Source organism: Patella vulgata, chromosome 3, assembly GCF_932274485.2.
Source record: "Patella vulgata chromosome 3, xgPatVulg1.2, whole genome shotgun sequence".
In the NCBI taxonomy this organism is placed as follows: Eukaryota; Metazoa; Mollusca; class Gastropoda; family Patellidae; genus Patella; species Patella vulgata.
Genome location: NC_065881.2, coordinates 9,538,117 through 9,563,476, shown reverse-complemented (window position 1 = coordinate 9,563,476; position 25,360 = coordinate 9,538,117). Strand labels below are relative to the sequence as shown.

General features: G+C 37.1%; 1 protein-coding gene across 1 annotated transcript; it reads right to left on the bottom strand.

Moving 5' to 3' along the window:
• Nucleotides 1-8,600: 8,600 nt before the first annotated feature.
• LOC126815913 (heparanase) lies at nt 8,601-23,591 on the bottom strand. The gene is made up of 10 exons (XM_050542013.2): nt 23,382-23,591; nt 22,601-22,740; nt 21,253-21,426; nt 20,245-20,407; nt 18,811-18,861; nt 16,872-17,072; nt 14,331-14,442; nt 13,344-13,456; nt 12,202-12,348; nt 8,601-8,765 (listed from the first exon to the last, which is right to left on the bottom strand). The coding sequence occupies exons 1-10, from the start codon at nt 23,555-23,557 to the stop codon at nt 8,609-8,611; spliced, it is 1,434 nt and encodes a 477-aa protein (XP_050397970.2). The 5' UTR covers nt 23,558-23,591; the 3' UTR covers nt 8,601-8,608.
• Between the last annotated feature and the right edge of the window lie 1,769 nt (nt 23,592-25,360).

The window sequence follows — 25,360 nt, the reverse complement described above, 5'->3', positions numbered from 1 at the left end:
GCAATTGTGTTCATGGTCAATTAAATCTACTGGCCGCGGAGCGTGTGGGCGCCGCCCACATCGAATGGCAGGCATTTATTAATGCCTCGGACACAGTTTATTTAACTTCAACGGCGGTTCACCAGATTCCAAAAGTTATCAAGGGCGACAGATATGCTATTTCTAACTATCCTGCGGGGATCGGTGGCAAGAATCATCAGATCACTGACTCTTTAGTCGTGTCTGTGTCAGCTGCAAGTGTCATTATGATGAACAATCTAATGGGCTCCATGATGTTCTTCAAGAACTCTCTTTATTATCACCGAGAAATGCCTACAAAAAAATACCAGCGGCTGCCAAGCAGGATACGCCCACATTTTCGAGAGATGGATAGAGAACCAGCTAAAAAGAAAGTGATTTTTCCTACGATCAAGGGTCATAATTCAGGAAATAACAATTCGATATGCGCAAATATCGAAAGGAACCGAGATCTTTGGGTTATAAACTTTATATTTCAAGTTTCAACAAAATCGGATAAAAACTTTGACCTCTATAGGGTCCACAACCTTGATATACCATAATTTTACGCTATTTGAGAACGAGGGGTGGCCATTTTTTTGTCAGTTTTGGGCCGATTTTCACAAAATTCGAACTCAGCCGTCCTTAGGGTTTAGCGGTGATATAATAATACGGGTTTTTTTTTAAATCAGATAAAAATTATGACCTCTATAGGGTCCAGAAGCTAAAAATGCGATTTTTCGTACAATCAGGGGCCATAATTCAGGAAGTTACGTTCCGATATGCGCGAATATCGAAAGGAACCGAGATCTTTGGGTTATAAACATTGTGACCTCTACAGTGTTCACAAGCTAAAAATGTGATTTTTCGTACAATCAAGGGCCATAATCCATGACGTTACAGTCCGATACATGCCAATATCGACAGGAACCGAGATCTTAGGCTGATAAACCTATATTTCAAGTTTCGTTGAAATCGGATAAAAATTGTGACCGCAATGCCAATACAGGTAATACCCTGGAACGCCAGCTCACGTCTACTTCTAGTATAATTTGTAGATGCGCGACGTTCTTCGGGTAAGTGCGCTCACGTCTACTTCTAGTATAATTTGTGGATGCGCGACGTTCTTCGGGTAAGTGCACTGTCAACTTCCGGTATCTCGTATTAGCAGACGATAATACTAATGGGTGGAGATAATTGCTGCATTGTTGGTTGTTCCGCAAGTCGATCAAGAAATAAAGGCCTTTCTTTCTTTATCTGCCGAAAGGACAAACTAACCTGGACTGGAGGGGAAGAATCTTATCCATCGTCAGAAGCACACGTAAGGATCCGATCAGCGAGAAGAAAATAACTATTTGTTCCCTTCATTTTGAGCGTGATTGCTTGGTGAAAAACGTAAACAGTAAGTATTTAGGCCTACCAACAAATCATTTACTGTAAATGTGCTTGAATGATGTGACAATAGCGTTTTTCTTGAGTTTTTTCACCACAAATTAATGTTATTTATATAATTCATAATAAATAAGGCTTAATTTTGACCCCTTAGAGCCTAATAATTAAAATAAAAATTTTAAAAAAAAAGGGATTTTGGTTTGCCTAAAGCTACTTTTATTTAAACATTATTGTCCCCCGCCTTTCAAAGCAGGAGACTATTAAAATGGGTTCGTCCGTCTGCCGTCACACTTTTTGGGACACACTAACTCTCCTTATTGAGCTAGAATGTTAAAACTTGGTGTAGGTGTTTATTAGGTCAATGCCTTGATGGAGTTCGAAGATGAGCATTTTCTGCTTAGGGTAAGCAGAGATAAGCAATTTGATTGGTTGATGCTTTGGGACACGATAACTTTAGTTCAAATTAAGTGAGAGTGATGACACTTGGTGTATAGTTTCATTACATCAGTAACTTGACCAAGTTCGATAATGAGCATCTTCTGCTCAGGGTAACCAAAGTGATAAGCAATTTGATTGGTCAAGACTTTGTATTGAGATAGAATGTTGAAACTTGATGTAGATGTTCATTAGGTTAATGCCTTGACTGAGTTCAATGATTGACATTTCGAGCTAAAGTTAAGTAGAACTAAACAATTTCATTGGTCGATGCTTCGAGACAAGATAACTTTGATTCTATACGATAGAGAGTGATGAAACTTAGTGTGTGATGGTTGATAATCAGTTTGAAGGCTTGGTACTTTTGAAAAAAAAATAAATGTGCTATTAATTAATATGTGTCATCTATTTATTTTGGGATTTCGGCTGGGGACATCAGCCTCACTGTTGGCTTGTGTATTTCTAATATGACTATATTATAATTTAATATACTTTAATTTGATCAACTTGGCATTTCAGGACAAAATTCAAATCATCTCTTGCAAAATGTGGGCGTATCCTGTCTGGCAGCCGCTGGTTAACCAATTTAAAAAAACGTTTGAATATATCACCGTTACACCATAACTACGGTCGAGTTCGAATTTCGTGAAAATCGGACCGAAACTGCCAAACAAAATGGCCGTATGTAATGTCAAGTTTGTGGACTATCTAGAGGTCACAATTTTGATCCGATTTTGATGAAACTTAAAGCATGTGTTTATATGACATAGATCTCCTTTCTTTTCGATATTTGCGCATATCGGACCGTATTATGGCCCCTGATTGAACGACAAAATCGCGATTTTATCTTTTGGACCCTTAGAGGTCACAATTTTATCCAATTTTAAAATCGTTTAAATATATCATCGGTACACCCTGATGATGGTTGAATTCGAATTACGTAAACATCGGACCGAAACTGCCACTCCTTGAACGCAAATAGTGTAAAAGTTTGTAATACCAAGGTTGTGGACCCTCTAGAGGTCAGAATTGTCATCTGATTTTGACGAAACTTAAATTAATGTTTGTATCCCAGAGATTTCGGTTCCTTTTGATATTTGCGCATATCGGACCATAACATCCTGCATCTGATTCATGTTCCCTTTGTTTTGTAAATCATTCGAGAAAAAGATAAATATACGCCATTTTCTTAAAATAATATTCGGAAAATCCATTTTCCTTTACGAAGCTGCGACGGGGTTCTCGATTGAAAAATCAAGGACGTGACCTTCAGTAAGGAGATTTGAAAAATGAACATGAAAGTCTGTTCGAATGACGGGTTTTTTACGCTATTTTGACGGGGCAGTGCCCGCCAAGGCACAATAACGAACGCGAACACAAGGGTAAGGTTTTCGTCGTTTACTCGCGTCACTCGAGTCGACTCCATTGCCGAGTTTACCCGGGTGAAACATCCCTAACAGTCCGAGTAGTCACATGACATCAAAACAAAATGGCGAGACACTTTATTTTATTTTGTTGCGTATAGGACGCCATTTTGTCACGTGACAAACTTTTTACTCTCCGCTCAACGGGGAGTAAACGGGTTAGTCACGTGATGCGACTCGAGTCAGTCATGTGACCAACTCGATTCAAAACGCGAACGGTCTTTTTACGCTATTTTGACGGGGCAGTGCCCGCCAAGGCACAATAACGAACGCGAACACAAGGGTAAGGTTTTCGTCGTTTACTCGCGTCACTCGAGTCGACTCCATTGCCGAGTTTACCCGGGTGAAACATCCCTAACAGTCCGAGTAGTCACATGACATCAAAACAAAATGGCGAGACACTTTATTTTATTTTGTTGCGTATAGGACGCCATTTTGTCACGTGACAAACTTTTTACTCTCCGCTCAACGGGGAGTAAACGGGTTAGTCACGTGATGCGACTCGAGTCAGTCATGTGACCAACTCGATTCAAAACGCGAACGGTCTGGTGTCGACTCGAGTGAAGAACGAAAACCTTACCAAGAAGAAGTAAAGCGGTGGACACACGAGCCGAATGACAAGTCACATGATTAAACGGTTTGTTCTCACATTCCCAGCAGATTAACCCTACTATTGACTCTAACTACTAAGGGCGTCTGACACGATGACTGCTTTTTTTTTATGCACCGTTCAAAAAGCAGTCATCGTGTCAGACTCCCTTAGTAGTATAGAGTCAATAAAACACGACAAAACAACACCAAGACCAGAAATTGTTCACAGCATTCATGCAAATGTTAACTCCCTCCAAAGCAAAAATAGAACCGTGGAATTTGCATGGATACCATCTCATGTCGGTATAGTAGGAAACGAGACTGCAGACACTCTGGCTCGCAAAGGGCTCAGCCTATGCGAAACCGAAGACTTAAAATACAGCGTTCAGGAATTTATTAGCATTGTTAAAAGTAAAAATAAATCAGAATGGAAAACTGAGTTGGCCAAAGCAAATACTTTTAGATTCAAATTAAATAAAGACCTTGTTGTAAAAACGGAGATCAAGCACCCATCGTGCAAAATTTGTGGGTTAATCACAAGACTTAGAACTAAAGATTTAATTACCGACCATAAATATAAGCCAGTGAAGTGCGAATGCGGTCAAATTTTGACCGATAATCATGTCTTCATTACATGCAATAAATTAAAAGATAAAAGACTACCTGTAATAAGTTTAATGGAAGATGCCAAACAAATATACCCTCCAAAATGTCCTCTTCCCCACTCGGAATATGTCATAAAATTTATGAAGCTATCTCAAAATTCATAGAAGAATCGGGAATCAACTGTTAAGTAAGTTGCGGAAAAGAGCACTAGTCATGGAAAGATAACTGGTTGTGTAGAACAGGTGCTATAATAATATCGGAATAAGTTCACATTAAGATAGGGAACTACATATATTGTTGTAGGACAGTATGGCGGTTCAGTGTACTGCATGATTTAATATAATAATATTAATCTAATAATAATGACAAAGGAATAAGGATCTACACAACCCTTTATTAACAATGGCAGTGCATATAAATCTATATAATTTGTATTTAGTGTAATGTACTGTTCTTATAAATGTTTAAATTGTTCTGTTCTGTGTTGCTACTGTCTCTTCTTTTCCTTTTCAGGTAACTTTTATCTGTGAAGAGTCGGACACAAAGAAATATTTTAATGGTCTGCAGAAAATAAATGATTTTAAAAACCGAAGTTGTGATGTGTATCAAAGGACTTTTTAACTAACTTTTATTATATGAGATCTGTTTTAACTAACTTTTATAATATGGAAAGAACCACACGGCCATATTCATTTGTAAATACTCCACGGATCCAGCTATGTGGTTTTTACTGCGAGAACTTCGCTTTTCCACATTAAACAGCGGATTCTTTTTCCCCACAGGGTTTTTTCGATCCGCTGCGATGGCATCAAACAGCTGGATCTCCCATTTTAACTTTCATTAAGACAAAGTGAGAAGATGACCCGCCCTCTCTTCCCGCGACATTATGTATTGGATGTTAAATTTGTAATAAACAACAACTCTGTTTTATTTATTGCATGAACAGTTTTAATTATTGCATGAACAGTTCAATTTAACCTACGACATGTGTGAACGATATAAATCACTGTCAGTGGGTCGAAGGTGTAGATATAAGTTTATGGAACCGTTTCTACACTGAAGGTGCAAGAACAACCAAAAATATGTTGAAGGTTGGCATTCAAAGTAAAAGAAAGTATCGTCAAACCACCCAAATATTTTTAGATTCATAGAACTACGCCAGAACAGGGTTACACAGAGATACAAATTTTACAATATGGAAATGGAGGCGTTTCACGTCCAAAGAAAAGAAAATACCTAGAATTAAACAGAAGAATACATGATGAAAAACAAAGATTATTAACTGGTTTGAAGACTTTATATGAATACGGAAATTCGATATCACATTTAGTTGGATTTTAAATATACATGTACAATACAAAATTTGTTAATACAATAACTTGTATGTAAAGTAGTTAATATTGATATGAAAAATATATATGTACATGCTAAATTTGTTAATAAAATAACTTTTATGTAAAGTGGTTAATATTGATATGAAAAAAACTATAGTTTTAACACCATTGTTACCCTAATCAGTACTGGTCCAATGATTTTACCTGGAAAACAATAGCTGCTGGGAAAGTGAGAACACCCCGATTAAACATGGCCGCGACCGAGGAAAATAGCTGCACCGTTGGGAATTTTTTTAATTTTACGCCGTATTCGATTACTCCTTTATTGTACGATCTCTATCTTCCGGGAGGGAGGTATCATATAGACCAACCTTCTCCTCCCATGAAATGATAAGTTCCAATTCTTTCTAGGAATTCCAAGTCTCGATAATACTCGCCATTTTGTCTCCAGACAATCACGTGACCCTCGACATCAGTGGTGATTGGCTAACGAATTCTACATTGGGCGAAGCGGACACACCAGGCGAATCACTCGGTTGAATGACAGTGGACACACTTAAAAAAGAAATACGAAATAAAAGAGTGTCAGTATCTTGAAAAATGGAAGTACGGCAGACCTTGTCTGAAGTACGATTCTGATGAAAGCAAAATGTTTAATGTGTCGAATCTCGGAAGGACAAGGATTCCGCTTTTGAGCCTTTTGTCAAAGGTTTGGAACGATGAAGCTTGATAGCATTAAGCAGCATGAACTGAGGAAATTACATGTAACACAAAAATCTAAAAAATTCGGTTCCAATCAAGTCATCTGAAGCAGCTAAATGTGTATAAAATCTGCAATAAGCAGACTAGGACATACTGTCAATCAAAATCACGAATGCCAACTTCGTTGCAAAGCATCATCGTTCCTTAAAAGAGTATACATTATTATGCAGTCTTGATAAGGCTAAGGATTTGGACATTGGGAATGCATACATAATGACAAGTACTGCACTCAATTTCTGGACTCTATTGGCAAAAGACAAACATATTTATGTTTCATTTACAAATACAAAAATGATTTAATTGTTTTTTGTTGGCAGAAGACAAAATTGTTACATCTAGCTTATGATTGTTTGTTTTAGACTCATGATTGCGGACGTCTTGTCATTTTCCTGAAGGACACTTCTGGGGATGAATGGAGTGGGGAAGATGATGAGAATGATATGGATGAACTGAGAATCGATTCACTGCTATGTTTGTATTCTAGAGAATAAAGACTTTAAAACAAAATTTGTTTTACTCCTTTCAGATTTTTAGGCCAGTGAAATTCGGTTTGGGCTTGTCAAAAATTGTAATCTACTGGCCCGAATGGCTTGTGATTTCACAACTTAAAAGTTATTAACTGATATAGAAGGACAACTCGTGTTTTCCTTTTGCGTTCATCACTTCCGATTGTTGAAACCTTTATTACGTGTCTATCGTAGCAATGATCTCTGTGTTAAAATTATATTTGGAACGTGTTTAACCAGTTCTATCATATATGTGATAATGCCTGACACCAATATTGTCCTTTAACAACGAGTACGACTTCGTAAATCATGGTACTCTTATTGACAAATGTAAACATTTTCGTCACCCGCTTTTCGGAGAAAGCAGTTGACTATTAAAATTGGTCTGTGTCCTTTACACTTTTAGGGACACAATAACATTGCTTCTAATTGAGTTGGAATGTTCAGACTTGGTGTAGGTGTTTATTAGGTCAATACCTTGATGGAGTTCGAAGATGAGCATTTTCTGCTTAGGGTATACTATAGTTAACAAAGTTAATTAGTTGATGCTTTGGGACACGATAACTTTAGTTCTAATTAAATGGGAGTGATGAAACTTCGTGTTTGTTTCATTACGTCAATACCCCGAATAAGTTCGATAGTGAGCATTTCCTGCTCAGGCTAAGACGAACGCTAAAGAATTTGATTGGTCGAGACTTTGGAGCTCGACAACTTTGATTTCTAATTGAGTCGTAGTGGCGAAACTTCGTGTATAGTTTCATTACATCAATATCGTAAAAATAAGTTCGATGCTGAGCATTTTCTGCTTAGGAGAAGTAGAGACTTAAATCTCATCTATCGTGCGTATTTTCCACTATGGCTAAGCAGAGATAAGCAATTTGATTGATTGAGACTTTGGAACACGATAACTTTGGTTCTAATTGGGTGAAAGCGATGAAACACTGTGTATAGTTTCAGTATATCAATACACTGACTAAGTTAGATGATGAGAATTTTCTACTTGCGCTTATAGCGTTAAGCAATTTGATTGGTCAAGACTTTGGAACATAACAACTCAGCTTTTAATTAACGTATAGATTTTCATTATGCAAATGTCTTTACTGAGTTCAATGATTGCTATTTCCCGCTAAAGCTGAGCATAGCTAAGCAATGTCATTGGTCAGTGATTTGGTAAAATATAACTTTGATTCTAACTGATGGAGAGTGCAGATGAAACTTAGTATATAGTTTCACTACCCGGTACTTCAAAACCTGACAGAGTGTGACCGTGAATATTTTATGCTTATAATCAGTTTGAGTACTCAATACTTTTGAAAAAGATAAAAGCGCAATTAATTAATGTGTGTCATCTGTTTAGTTTGGGATTTCAATGGGGGACTACAGCCTCACTGTTGGCTTGTTATAAATGATTTACACCTGTCCTCTAAAACTGACCTCTTTGCACCTAATCTTCAACCCTTCTTAAAAAAAGTCATTATTATACTCATCCCAACACTAAGCCAACAGTATGTGCAAAAGGATTGATGATTTCCATTACAGTGCATAAAATTATTTTTTATTTTTATATCATACACTCAGATTTCAAGGCGTCAGGTAGCACAATAAATGCCATGTTGTTTGATGGAAGAGTTATCGGACCTGTTGTGGCGTGTACTGGCAAAGGCGGTAACCCACCACTATCGTTAAGCTTTAGTAAATAACCATTTAGCTTCAGAGATCTGAAGAAGAAAAAAAAACATGCCAAGTTCAGACTTGCACAATAACACAAACAAAATATTTCTTTGTTTGTCCTTGACGGTAGTCCAATACAACATTCAGGGGCATAAAAGGGAGAGAGATGGGGTTTAACGTCCACTCGACACAAACTAGATCGTTTCGAGACTAACATGGTTCAATGTAATTTCAATAATTCGATTGCGCGTAGGGGACTTTACCAGTGGGAGGACCGGGAGAAAACGCACGAGGTTGGAGAGCATAAAGGGACAAGTCTGGTACAGTTTGACATCTCATTTGAAGAAACAGCTTAAAAAGACATAATGGTGGCGGTGGGTATGGTATATTTTGACATCTCGGGAAACAGCTATTCAGTGCTAGGACTATCTAGGAAAAAGTGCTAAATTTTGGATGTTTGGGTTTGGTCCGGTTCACTGATTTTAATTGCTTGGTATGCTGATCTAAACAACATGTCCGTCTTGAGTAGCATTGCCCTAATATAAATTACATAAGCGTTGACAACTATTAACCGGCCAGTGGGAGTATCAAATAACTTAACATTTTAATTTCTAAAATAAAAATCTCATTTCATATAAAGTCTTTGATATCAGTTGTTTAGTCTTCCAAAAACCAAGTTTTATCATGCTGAGCTATTTTTGTACGCCCATATTTTCAAGTGGACGTGTATTGAGTCGCCCCTGTCAGCCCACAATTTATTTGTTGACACGCGGTTCCTTTTGATATTGGCATTTTATCCAATATTAAAAGCTGTTCTAACATATCACCATTCCACCCTTATGATGGTTGAGTTCGAATTTCATGAAAATCGGATTGAAACTGCCCGCTCCTCGTTCGCAAATAGTATAAAAGTATATAATACCAAGGTTGTGGACACTGTAGAAGTCACAATTTTTTTATCCGATTTTGATCAAACTTAAAATATATGTCTATATTCCACGGATTTTTGTTTCTTTTCATACTCGCACATATCGGTCCGTAACCTCCTAGATTATGGACCCCGGGTGTACCAAAAATTACAGTTTATACCCGATTTTAAAAACCTTTTAAATATACACCGTTACACCCTGGGTTTGAATTTTGTGATAATCGGATCGAAGGCTGTGGTCCCTCTAACGATTTGTATCCGGTTTTGAAAAAAACTTAATATTATATGTTTATGTATCAAAGATCTCGGTTTGATGTTCGCGTATATCGGGCCTAACTTCTTGCCTTGTGGCCCCTATTGTACGAGAAATTGTAAGAATAATACTACGAGTTCTTGATGTGGAAATTTACACGGAAATATTTATTTATGGCTAGGGATATGATATCATATCTTTCTTATCTAAATTTTATCCTGTAAGAAAGATATGATATCATATCCCTAGCCATAAATAAATATTTCCGTGTAAATTTCCACATCAAGAACTCTGTGGTGACAGAAATGAAATGAAATGAAATGGAGTTTTAACGTCCTACTGTTCTGCTTTTAACCTCGGCTAATGAAGACGGGCATACGCCATACAGTGTGCTATGAGGGAAATTTTGCCCGGACAGCGGCACTACGGCCTACTCTTATATCGAATTCCAACTGCCAAGGGATCTTTTACGTGCACCCCAATGTGTACACGGGACCTCGGTTTTTCGTCCCATCCGAACGACTAGACAGCTTTCCTTGTCAGCCCCTCCGTCCTGCATCACTGACAAGGGAGAACCACGCCGGAAAATCTGGATGAACTTTCTCGGCCAATGCAGGGATCGAACACCCGACCTCCAGGCTAGCGAGCTAGCGTCTTACCCACCTAGCCACGTGATCCCCCTGTGGTGACAGAGAATATAAGTAATATTGTTATAATACATTATTAAAGGTGTACTGTTTTGTTGACATTGACAATAAATTCGCGTTAACAAAATAGTTTATAAAGTCTAGTATTGATGGCGATATTAGCGACCTTTGATTTTGGCTTGCTGTCGTACTGTTGTTTTTTCGCCCCAGAAGTTGATGTAGTCTCTACTTTCAAGGTCACTTTTCGACTTTCGTGTTTTGAAGGGGCGAAAAGTAGAAATTATAAATGGTAGTTATAGGCTTCCATAAGATTGTAAGACAAAATAAACATTTTACCATTGGTTCACGAATGCCTTTAAGTGCCATTTATAACAAGGGACTAGAAGGACGGGGCTAGATATATTCCACAAGTAACTCAAACGGTTACGTCATATTCCTATCTGGAGAGCATGCGCAATAAATACTAAATCAGTTTATGTACATTCATATTACATTATTATTTGTGTTGCGAACCATTTGTGTCAATTTCTAGGTCCTAAATATTAGCGATTTAGCTCTTTTAAATAACAAATACATGTAGATTGTTTTGGGGTGACCTTTTCCCTGTATGTAAATAATCAGTAAATGTTCATATTTTTGCACCAAAATAGATAATTTTGGATCAAATTTTCTTTTACTGATAATTGATAAGTTCGTAAATAGTATTGTACGATGGATCAATAGGCCATTAATATTTCGATATTGGCCCCTTTCTATAGAAATCAATATATAATTGGTAAGAGTTATACAATCGTAATGTGCTCAACAACCCTTGTTTTACTTATGAATATTTATCTCCCCAAGAAAAAGTTCCAAAATCATTTAATTGATTAACATCAAATTGGTCCATATCAAAGTATATGAGTAAAATAATGTAAGATATTTTATACCCTGGCTTAGACAAGCTGCTGTAGATATTACATCAAATTAATATGCTTATTATTACATTATGTAATATTTGAATCAATTTTTTTTAATTTTATTAAATTGTAATTAAATTTGTTTATTTCTGTGTTTAATTTGATTAGTTTTTCTTATTCTCTTATTCAAATTTCATAGAATCTGATTCCAAACCCATCTAGCTTTAGTGTTACATTCTAAATATAGCGCATTGTAATATGACACTTATACAATACACCATCTGAATAGATAATAATTGGGCTACAATTTATTGTCTTCGAGAGGTTGATGACAGGATTCCCTTCAACAAATCTTTGAGATCACATTCCCAAACTTGAAGAAATCTGGCTGATTTCTAGTTGGTCTTAAGACTGTATTGTGACTTGTCTAACGTTAATAAATTAAACTGCTGTACGTAGTTCTTAATTTTTAACCTATGCAATAGTTATTTCCCTTTATTTTGCAACCACGAATATTGTGGTCATGAATCAAAGAAGATTGTTTGGGTTTAAATTGTCTACCATGGTTTGGCGACAACCGTTTAATGTACCCACTTCATAGATAATTATGTGTGAAAACAAATAAATAAATAAAGCACTAACTTTCACTGTAAACCATGGTCACGAATTTACATTTTATATCACGGTTTGGCGACAATTTAGTATACCGTCTTCATGGATAATTATGTGTAATAACAAATAAATAAACGCACTAACTTTGATTGTAAACCTTGAACATCTCCCGGTGATAACATATAGATATCACTATTATTTCCTTCAACACCTTGTATAATGATGTTCACATCGGTTGGTCCCAAATTCATCAATATCAATGTGACACTTCCTTTTGTATATTCTGTAGTACTGTAATTACAGCGATATCATTATTACATGCTATATTAAAATGGAATTATAGCGATATTTTTATTACATTTTATATGCTATAGCAGTGATATTACAGGGTTTATTATAACATTTTATAGCAATGGAAGGTAGCACCATTCCATTCTATATTTTATAGCTATGTTATTACGGAGATAGTATTACTACATTTTATATCTTTTATACAATCTGATTAAAAAACAGATCCTATTTCGTTTCGTATTTTTTATTGTTCAACATTTCGTTTTCGTTTTACTTGTCTTTACTACATTAGGACCCGGGTGGGTTAACCAATGAAACGGTCTGTTACGGTGAGTTTTTTGCACAAGGCGCACGGAACTGTGGGTAACTAACTAGAGACATCAATGCTGATTGGTTAATCAAATGTCTGACGCCTTGGGGTCAAAAGCCGCACGTATGACCTCTGACGCGACCTTCCACTACAACGGGTCAGATCTTCATGTAGCGTAGGCCATCGAAAGTATAAAAAAACGAAACAAAATATAGATCAGTATTTTAATCAGATTGATCTTTTATATTCTATAGCAACAGAAATGTGTGTAGTTTAATGTTCAAGTGCGAGACATTATACTGATATTGCACATATTATAGTGATACTGAAGTCAATCGAACATTGATATTGCACATATTATAGTGATACTGAAGTCAATCGAACATTGATATTGCACATATTATAGTGATACTAAAGTCAATCGAACATTGATATTGCACATATTATAGTGATACTAAAGTCAATCGAACATTGATATTGCACATATTATAGTGATACTAAAGTCAATCGAACATTGTTGGTATTGCACATATTATAGTGATACTGAAGTCAACCGAACATAATTTCAAGTAACCAGGGAAATCAACACTCTAACAAGGGACCTTCCGGTTAGCAAGCCAGCTCCTTACTAACTGAGCCACCGCAGATCCCTCTGAGTGATGCAATATAAAGTCATGCTTCTTACCTTTGTATATTCGTACAATGAGAATATATCCGAATATTTTCATTTGACCCTCGAGATATGTTCAGCACGGTAGTTCCCACCAATTGCTTGTGCAGATAGGTTACCCAGAAGTCCTAAAGTAAGTGAATGAAAAGCGTGAATGTTTTTAACTGTGCAGAATATTTCAAAACATGTTATTTGGCAGAACATTATTGCGTTCAGTTGATGGTTTTTAAATGAAACAATTGGCAACGTCGGTGGATTAGAGAATCAATGCAAATGAAATGAAATGGGGTTTAGCGTCCTCTGTCTGCTCCGACTGGGTTAATGACGAAGGGCATCCGTCACGCCCATCTTCACTAGTCCAGCCGCAGCAGTAGGGCGTTAAATGAAATGGGGTTTAACGTCCTACTGTTTGCTCCGACAGGGCTAATGACGACGGGCATCCGCCACGACTATTTTCAATAGTACGCAGCAGTAGGGCGTTAAACCCCTTTTCATTTGCATTCGGCATGCAGTATGTGTTATTGAGGAGAATTATATCGAATTCTAACTGCCAAGAGTTATTTTATGTACACGTCAATGTGTACATGAGACCTCGAATTTTCGTCCCATTCGAACCACAAGGGGTCCCTTGTCGGGTCTTCGTATTAACAAAACATATAGACACACTATATAGTATAACATTAAAGAAACGCGAGTAAAGGATAATGCCAGATTCCAGTTGCAACTTCCCGTGACTACGTCAGTTGTATGACTTGGGATGATCTTAGCCCCGGCGTGGATATTTCTGTGATGTCAGCCCAACAGTAACACAGTTTGTACATGGAACTTGGTTTTTCGTCACATCCAAATGACCAGACAAAATTCATTTCCAGACCCTTCTTCCTGCACCACCCACAAATCCAGTGGAATTTTTTTCTCGATCAGGCGGTACCCCCCGATTACTAAGATAATGCATGTCCTATTGAGCATACACTACCTCGTGAATTTCATTCATCAACTTACATTGCTCGGGTCGAGCTGTAGTGTTATTACTCCATCATCTGGTCCATAGAATGATTGTCGAATAACAGCGTCTATACCAAGCTGAGCTGCCATCCCAAGTTTATCCAACCACCTGCAGTAGAGGCAACAGAAAGGGGGATATCTTCTGACTGATCCCTGAACGGACACACATTTTTTTTATAAACAATATTTATTCAGAAACTGAGGGGATTGGGGAACGGGCAAAGCCTATATAAACCCCTATCCCGGTTAGAAATAAATTACATAACATTACAATAGATTGAAAAACAAAGAAGAAAAAAGGAATAGGTAAAAGGGAAATGTGTATATATATATAAATATGTACACATAACCCATATACATGTAAACAAATTTGAGATAAATTAAAATCCGCTAATTTATTTTAAAAATTTAAATCTTTCGTTTTTTTCAATAAAATTATGCACATGGTTAAATACTGACACGTGTTCTTCGTTGATTGGATATGATCCGAATAGAGGCAACAGAAGGGCAGATATCTTCTGACTGATCGCTAAACGTGCACACATTGATTGGATATGTTCAGAACTGGTTAAAGCTGAACTCCGGTTACAAAAATACCGAAATAATTAAATAAAAAAAAGTTAACGCCCCCAAGCCGCCTACTTGTTTCCAATTTGTGAAATAAATATGGCGGACATGGAGGCTAAACTTATGACCTGGAAAGGTTAGCCGATCTCACTTCCAGTTTGTTTCTTGTCAGTCACCTGTACACATCCGGCCTTATTCTTTACACACGTGTGTATAGAATAAGGCCGGATGTGTACAGGTAGGGTGGCCCATGTACTCTACAGAAATAAAGTCCACCGCTGATAGTTCGAGACTACCACTGAAGCGTACACATTCGCCGTGCCGAGACCAACTTTCTGACAGTATGATACTATAAATAGCCATGGTACGTGCAATTCTCAACAAATCTATCAACTATTACAGCCGTAAAAAATTTATTGTTGACGATTTTGAATAGCAGTGAAATTAAGCTTCTTGGTTATTACAGCAGATTTAGAAATTACGTTCGTTTCATTTTTTAAATCGCTTTATCATTAACTGTACCGTTAAGAGCGGTATCTTTTGGTTTAGTACAAATAATATCTCTGAATCACTCGGGTTAGACAGGAACATGATACTAGCAGTAGTTTCATTTTACTTTTACAAGGTTCTTAAAACGATTATCCCGACCTGTCAATCAGACGTAGAATGGTCGATAGACTGGTTAAGCGAGACTAATTTCAAAACAAGGGCACGTAACCAAATTTTACTCAAAAGTGTCTGGATGTTATGGACGACACTTGGAACCAGTTTTCAGTCTATTATTTATAGATGATTAATGGTCATAGCTTATTAAGTACAACATGATCGTTTATTTAGTGACTATAATTGTGTGAAACTGATTTGAGGCTTGGCATATATATAAATATTGTGGCGTAATTGTCGAGATATATGGAGATATTTATTTATGGTGGGTCACCCTACAGGTGGCTGACAAGAAACAAACTGGAAGTGAGATCGGCTAACCTTTCCAGGTCATAAGCCTCCATGTCCGCCATATTTATTTCACAAATTAGAAACAAGTATGGCGGCTTGGGGGCGTTAACTTTTTTTATTTAATTATTTCAGTATTTTTGTAACCGGAGTTCAGCTTTAAGACAATTGCTCGGCAGCAGATCAGATGTGTCATCATACCTATGTCAAAAATAGAGGATCCCCGGCAACAAACCTCACAACACTGTGTAGAAGGTTTAAAAAATTATAATCTAGGTCTGGAACATGTTTCGGGCTGTCCGCCCTTCATCAGCCAGAGTTGAGTACATAAATGATATAACAAAATAATCCAGGCTATATATACAAGTATTTGGCGCATGCGCCTTAGTCTCAATTTCTATAAAAAGTAATCCCTAGACTGGGATTAGAAAAGACGATGGTTTTTCAAATGGTGTGAATTGGAAAACCCCTATACTGGGATTTTTTAAAAAATAAAAAGTAAAAAATAAATAAAAATTTTTTTTTTTTTAAATCCTTGTACTATTGGAAAACTGAATCTATGACCGGGAGCCTCGCTGACTATGACGTTTCGATTTGCTCGCGCTGTTAGCCGAGAAAGTTACTCGAGATCTTCCCGGGTGATTTCTCTTGTCCGTGGTGCGGGACGGGTGGAACGAAAAACCGAGGTCCAGTCTACACATTGGAGAGCACGTAACTGAACCCTTGACATTTGGAATTCGAAATAAAAGGCCGCTGTCCGGGCCAAATGTCGCTCATATTATCCTGAATGGCGTATACCAGTCTGCATTAGCACAGGTGTAGGACAGCAATCTCTATTTCATATGAATTCATCTGAATCCATGGTCTGAAGCGATCCCGGATCCTTTATTGCAACAGATTTTTTTCTGTCTGTATCAAATTTTGATCTACTTTTTCTCAAGGGAAATTTCCAGATATGAAGTGTTAATGGGGTTTTCAAAGTAGTAGTTAAAAATATAAGATGCTTAACAATAAACTTACATGAAGCTTGCTACATACATGTAGGACAACGAATCGACTTGTCTACCGTATGAGGATGAAGTTTCACCCAACCATATGGGTTTGTCGGGGCAATACTTTTTAGCTAACGCAACTGCGTCCATTAGTTGTGGTCTTAACGATTCCAGTAAACTAATATTATGAAAAGTCTCAACTGATGCTTTTGTGGGCGGAAAATAGTAACTGAAAGGTTAAGAAGTATTCAGAAATCTAAAATTCTAAAATATCAAAAATGTGACTATCAACATCAAATATCGCAAATTGTTTATTAGAATGCTAATATCAAATTATGTAATGAGAATACTAATATATCAATTATGAGAATATTGGTATTTATAAATTATTTCTATGTTAAATTATTTTATGCAAATACTTATATTTCAAATTATTTTTGAGAATACTATTATTTCAAATTATTTATGAGTATACTAATATCTTAAAATATTTATATCCAAATTATTTTATGTGAATACTAATATATCAAATTATGAGAATACTATTATCTCAAATTATTAATCTTCAAAAAGGAGTTAGTAAAACATATTAAATCTTTTAACCCTTGCTTATTACTGTTGTCCTTTGAATGTGTGTTTATTTGCCGTTTTTTTTTCTTTCTTGTCTGTTTGATACTTCTTTATTATAAGCTTATATAATATGATATATATATATACACTTTGTAAATATTGTTTCTGTGTAGTTGATAGTTTTATAGAGTAGGAGGGGCAAGTTGTAAATTAGAACTCGTGTTCTAAATATATTCCATTAAAAAAATAAAAACATTATTATTATTATCATAATATCTTAAATTACTTTATGTAATTACCAATAATTATTATTGATAAAAATACTAATATATCAAATTATTTATGAGAATACCAATATTTCAAATTATTTTATGTAAATACTAATATCTCAAATAATTTATGAGAATGCTAAAATCATATTATTGATAGGAATACTGGTATCACGCCCGTGTCGGTCAACCCACAGACCTAGTTCAGAATTAAAATTTACACTGAACAAATAAAGAAGTTGGATTATACATTGTCTTAATTTAGAAATTACACGAATTGAAGTTAGAAATTACATGAATTAAGGTTAGAAGTTACATGAATTAAGGTTAGAAGTTACATGAACGGAGGTTAGAAATTAGACGATAGCATGTTAGAATTTTGAATCTAATATACCGCCATAGTTCAGTGGGTTATTCGTTACGAGAAGCTGACTGAAATGAAGGGGGACGTCCACGTCCGAAACTATATGTTGGTTGGGCGACTCTGCTCCTTTTCACGAACACGTGGTAGTTAGAAAACACGCCATCTGATTCAATGACAGACCCCAGGTTCTAACGAGCACACGTTCAACCACTCAACCAACTCCAGGTTCGTTAGAACACGAAAGCTTCACATGGCTAGATCTAATTGTTAATTCAATTTTCGTCAAGGTCACTGAGAAGTAAATAAGGTTAGGGCACGTGATTGTTAGCGAGATTGTAGGTTAGGGTAAGCGTTAGGGTTGGAATTAGCGCTAGCCCTGTTTACATCTTGTAGTTGGTCGTATGACGTTCACTCGACACAAACTAGGTCATTTCGGGATTAACACATGGTTCAATTATATTTCAATAACTCGCTTGGGGTCTTTAGCAGTGGGAGGAAACCGGAGGACCCGGAGAAAACCCACGAGGTTGAACAGGTGACCCTACTCCTTGTCACGTACAACCGGGGAATCGAAACCCTGCCAGTTGACTGAATGACAGACCGTATGATACAGCGCGCGTGCTAAACATTCGGCCATCCAACTCCCCTGTATCAAATAGATCTAACCATTGACACATTCTTTGTTGATAAACTATATGCATTCGGTTTTGATATTTTTTTGTCCAGAAAAATCAAACGCTGTTATAAAAATGTGGAATACTTACTGGTGATATGTGATGATATCCACGATGTTTGCCCCACCCAATTTCAGAAATCTAGAACAATGAACAAATAAATTTTTAAATAGAAAATGTTTTTGTTTTAAATCCAGAAAGGTCAAGGAGATCTTTAGATTTTCACAATGTTTGCGCCATATAATTTCAAAAATCAAAAACTCAGTTTATAATTATAAATATATTTGTTTCTAAAAAAAATAAGCTGTTGTCTTGAAATGCCACGTAGATCATTAGGTTTTCACCGTTAAATTAGATTGGTAAGTTATCGATACTAGTAAACCGGTTAGGTTTTCACCGTTAACTTAGATTGATAAGTTATCGATACTAGTAAACGGGTTAGGTTTTCACCGTTAAATTAGATGGCTAAGTTATCGATACTAGTAAACCGGTTAGGTTTTCTCCGGTAACTTAGATTGGCAAGTTATCGATACTAGTAAACCGGTTTGAGTACCTCAGTACTTCTTACCTATTTATGCTTACTTACAAGGGGAGTCGCGGCAATTTGTTTCACAGAGGTATTGTGAAAGCCTTATTATACCTCTGTATGTTGTTCTTTGTGTTTAACGTCCAGTACCACCGAAGGTGATATCGCGGTCAAGTTGTCTTTTTTTTTTCATTATCTTAGCGCATGCGCAGGGGTCTTTCCTGTGGGAGGAAACAGGAGTACCCGGAGTAAACCCACGAGGTTGAGAAGGCGCCCCCTATCTCCAAGTCACACATACGCTTACACCAGGGATCAAAACCACAACCGCAAGCCAGAGGTAACCGGCCAGCTAGAGGTCGAAGCGGGACACTCTAGACCCTCCCCCCCACCCCCATACCTCGGTATCAGATGACTGACCTTTATTAGTTCAAGTATGCCTTCTATAGGTAACGTCACATCATGGGCGTGTGCATTGTTTACATTAGACGTTGTTGCGTTAACTGATCCAGGCAGAGTGGTGCCCTGTTTACTCATTTTTTATACCCATTATAACTACATAGGAGATATATTTTATCCAGATATACTTCAAACACCTTTATTTATTTTTCTAATACTTCAAGCAAAAATGTTTTACAATTTTAATTTGCAGACGGAAAAAAAGCTCATTAAGTCGCATCGAAGACACCCATCTCAGTGATTGTAACGGCCTAGCGAATATTTACTGCTGATCAGTAGTCGCGGTATCTCCGTGAATAAGGCATTGGCTCACTAGCCAGGAGGTTCGGGGTCGGCCGACAAAGTTACTCGGGTTTTCCGGTGCGGATTCCCCTTGTCAGTGTTGCAGGACGTAAGCCCGATGTAATTACAATAGGCCATAGTGCCGTTATCCTGTCAAAGGTACCCTCATATAGATCACTGTATGACCTACGTCCGCCTTCATTGGCCGAGTCAGTGCAGAAAATTATGAAGCTAAATTCCCGTTTTATTTCATTACTTACAAGTCCATGTATGTTAAAGACCCAACATCTAAAGAGTTAACATCAGGTCCGAGTATTAATGGACCTCCAAGTTCTGGTAAACTAGATAAAATATGTTTTAAGTTTCCAAAATCATAAACAGACTGTGCCGCTGTAACGTTGAATTGTGGGTAAACATTTAACTCTGGAAATAGATACATAAGATAGGCATAATATGTGACCAGAAATCGATGTGCAGATGAGCACACACTGGCGAGAATATTTGACATTCGGGAAAAGAAGTATATGGGGAACCACCCTCCCCACCCTACCCTTCTTGCTCTTACAAAAATATGAGTGGACAATTGGTTTCAAGCGTGCGCTTTGGAAGATGAAATCTGTCTTTGAATCAAATGGCGTTTTTGCGATTCCTTGTACACGACACGTGAGCAAGTATAGCCCTCATTGCTAAAGACCCTATCAGGTCGTACAGGGAGATTTGTTGCTTAATTGTACGTTTCCTTTTGGGGCAAAAATTGAACATCGTTTGGCTTGTTGGGTAATTCTCTATTCTTAATTTTCGTATTGATATTCACCACCCTTGGTTGTATTGCATTGATCCAATGTATGGTGGGGACCACGTGGCTAAGTGGTTAAGGCGCTGGCTCGCTAGCCTAGAGGTCGGGTGTTCGATCCCTGCATTGGCCGAGAAAGTTCATCCAGATTTTCCGGCGTGGTTCCCCCTTGTCAGTGATTCAGGACAGAGGGCCTGACAAGGTCAGCTGTCTAGTCCTTCGGATGAGACGAAAAACCGAGGTCCCGTGTATACATTGGAATGCACGTAAAAGATCCCTTGGCAGTTGGAATTCGATATAAGAGTAGGCGATAGTGCCGCTGCCCGGGCAAAATTTCCCTCATAGCACACTGTATGGCGTATGCCCAGGTTAGGAGCAGAACAGTAGGACGTTAAACCCCATTTCATTTCATTTCATTTCATTTCCAATGTATGGTTTATTCCTGATTGTTATAGTTAATATAAAATTCAAATACCATTTCCTAGTTCAAATCCTGCTGGTTTGTATCCCTTTTCAATGGAATAATTAAACAGCTGTAAAGCGTTCGTAGAATTCCAGTGGCCATTACTCCGTAGAAATATGTTCAAATCAAATATCAATTCCCAACCAGAGCGTTCCACAAAATCATTGAGCATATCCCAGTCGGACTCTAAAAAGCAGAATCATTTTATTAATTATAATTTTATTTTAAAAAACCAAACCCGTTCACGAATGAGTCAATGCGGAGTCAAAAGGTCGCAACCCAATTGACTAATTTTTCAGGAAAGTCAAACAAAGCGGGTTTAAGATTCCTGAAAAATACATTATTAGCATTAACCCAAGAAAAGAAAATACCTTTGTTAACTGTCAATTGGCCCCACCCCTCCTCCAAAAACAAAATAGGGTCGGTCGGCTGGAAAATCTTCTTTTTTTTCGTGGGGTTTGTATAATCTATTTCCAAACATTTCTGGTTTAAATTACTAAGTATAACGTTTTTGAAAATAATACCAAATTTTCGTGCTGGAATTTGTCTAGGAGAAAATCACGTCAATACAGAGAGAATTTTTATGGTCGGCAATTTTCGCTTAAAAAATACGGACGGTCAGGTAACACAGGTATTGTTTTTTTTTAATTTGGCCTTAAGAGATAATTAACAACGTACTTTAATGGCCAAGTAATATTCGTCAGTTATTTTGGGGTATAGTTTATATTGTTAATATACCTGTGAAGGTATAGCTTTTATCTTCATTACCGGGTAATATTAGCCAATTATTATGGGGTATAGTTTATATTGTTAATATACCTGTAAAGGTAGAGTATTGATCTTCATTACCAGGTAATATTAGCCAATTATTATGGGGCATAGTTTATATTGTTAAAGATACATTATGGAAGATTAGATAAAGAGCTGGGAGTTCTCACTATAATAGTTAAACACTGGATAATGTAAAGGCAATTTGCTGAAAATTTCAATCAAATTGATCCACTCTGAACTGAGAATTTAGCAATTGAATTTTTTAGGCTTAGCCTCGATCATCATTACTAAAGTCGGTACGATAAAAAAAAATAGTCTTGATTATCCACTTTTTGATTTAATCATCAATGAGCGTTGAGCAGCAGATCAGATTTCAATCCAGTAAATGTCGTAAGCTAGCGATGACATCGAGGGTTGATTATGATCTAGATAAGTTAATTAATGTATAATTAATAATTTAGATAACATTTCAAGCCGAAGGAAAGACCTGTAATAGGAAGATTTAGCTCTTGCATAATATGTTTAAAATAATATGATTAATACAATGACGTCATTATTACTGTGACGTCATAATGTATGTTTAATGTACCTGTGAAGGTATAGTTTTTGTCTTCGTTACCAGTTCGAATATTTAAAGAATTGTTGAATATTAGAAAATCAGCACCGGTTCCACCGACTCGGAAATAAGCTGGCGCCAAAGCAGTTGATAGGGTTAATACTTTTGAAGACCTGTAAAATAACTCAAATTCATGCTTATTAGATTTTCATCCTCGTTTCGTATTCCAATGAGAACGAACTGATGAAAACTACCACCAGATATTAAATAAAAACAACTAATCTTGACCGCCATGTTTGTTCCATAGCCCTTAACCTAATGTCATACACAGACAACTCTATACAAAAGGTGGTAGGGATCAGACCACAATAAAATAAATAAAATGAAATGGGGTTTAACGTTCTACTGTTCTGCTTCGACTGGGCTAGTGAAGACGGGCATACGCCATACAGTGTGCTATGAGGAAAACTGTTACCGGACAGCAGCACTACGGCCTACTCTTATATTTAATTCCAACTGCCAATGGATCTTTTACACGCACCCCAATGTGTACACGGGAACTCGGTTTTTCGTTCCATCCGAACGACTAGGAAGCTGGGAAACCACGTCGGAAAATCCTGATGAACTTTTTCGACCAATGCAGGGATCCAACACGCCAGCCAGCGTCTTACGCACTTAGCCACCGTGGCTCCCTACATAAACTTACATTTTAACAAATGATGCGTACAATTCGGCCACTTAGTAAAGAGTTTTGTATACATTAGTGCCATTTACTCTGTGTAATCAAATGGAATAAAGATTGTAAAAAGCTTACGTTGGTCTAAATGTTTCCCAGTGGTTCTGTATAACGCTTGAATCTAAAGTAAATCCAATAAATCTTGGTCCAAGTGTGCGAATAACTGTAGATCTACCCAGATCAATGACAATATCTTCAGTGTATATACATTTCAATAGCACCACACAAAGTGCTAAATACCACAATATCTGCATCTTGAATCTCTACCAACAGATATGTAGTAGACAAGTAAATGAAAAGTAAAATCTCTTGTGTTATGGGAATTATATTAAACGCATATGTGTCATGGCCAGGATGTCGCTGTATATATATTTTTAGCTTTAGATAACAGAGATAAAGAAACGTAACAGACGTCGCCGATAGTAAAACAAGAGCCAATATGGGCTAATCGCTTGAATGGGGTTTAATGTATACTCTTCAACAAAAGTAGGGGATATTCAGAAACAATACAAATGCACTGCTGTTTTTATTAGAGGTAACCAGTGTATGTTAATAACAGGCCAATTGCCTACACATGAACATAAGCAGTTCATATGGGCGGCTTATCTGACGGGCCCCATTTCACTCGCAAAGAGATACACTGTCAAAAGTGAAAATGGACGTTTTTGATTTTTGTCTTAATAATGAGTAATTGCTCCACCAATCCTCAGACATTCAGCAATTTGTCGTGGCATGCTCCTAATCAACCGTCCAATCACGGTTTGGGGCAATCTGACCCACACCTCGTGCAGTGCCACGGCCAATTCTTGCAGTGTTGTCGGTTGACGTTGACGTCGACGAACACGTCTCTCGGTCAAATTAAACGTAACACACTAAAGCAAAGATACGCTAAACAGTAAATCATATGCAAAAACCGATAGGAAAGCAAACATGGATAGAATAAACCAGCAAGCAGCAGTTTTCATCAACCCTTCCTTGGAGTGTCAAATTTGACAATGAACCCCTCCCACGTATATGGCGCTATTGCGTGTCGCACATGCAGCTCAGTGGTTCTGTTGGGGCGATAAGTTCTTCATCTGTGAACATACTCTCAAAGCATGTCAAGTGTCCATGACTATTTATCATATCACAACTTGCATAGGTAGTAGCATTTCAATATCCCCTACTTTTTTTTAATAGTATATATTTGAATTAAAAGACAGTGGTGTGGGGGGTTTTTAACATTCATATGTGACATCTCAGAAACATCTAAATTGTTATCTAGAAAAATGTTATTAACATATGGCGGAAAAGATTTAATAATTCTCACAAAATTGATATTATGTGTACTGTGTGATAAAGAGGTTAAATGGAAATCCACGCTTGATACACAAACCATTGAATATTTGGAATTCATCATTTAATTTTGGTATTTGTAACATGCAGATGCTAAAAGAGAGAATATTCAGGCGTACGCAATATGGTATCAGACCACAAACACATTAGCAAAATCCCTACTGTGAGTGGTTTCCCCTTGTCAGTGATGCAGGGCGGAGGCCTGACAAGGACAGCTGTCTAGTCGTTCGGATGGGACGAAAAACCGAGGTGCCGTGTACACATTGGCATGCACGTAAAAGATCCCTTGGCAGTTGGAATTCGATATAAGAGTAGGCCGTAGCGCCGCTGCCCGGGCAACATTTCCCTCATAGCACACTGTATGGCGTATGTCCGTCTTCATTAGCCCAATTTAGGAGCAGAACAGTAGGACGTTAAACCCCATTTCATTTCATTTCTTATTAGTCTTATTTGATAGTTAATTATAGCTAGAAATATTCGTAATTTGCCCAACATAGCAGTCGGTTAATATCGTCCATCATATATTGATCCGAATGGCTGATATATGATATTCAAAAAGAACATGATATACTGAAATGTCTTTATCACCCAATAACACATTCAACAGTAGATATCGCTTGTGTGATAAATTTCATAATCTACTGTGATATTGGGAGATGTCGCTCTACATGAATTTGATTGGTCAATGAAAGAGGAACTACATTTTTTTTATTAAAAAGAGA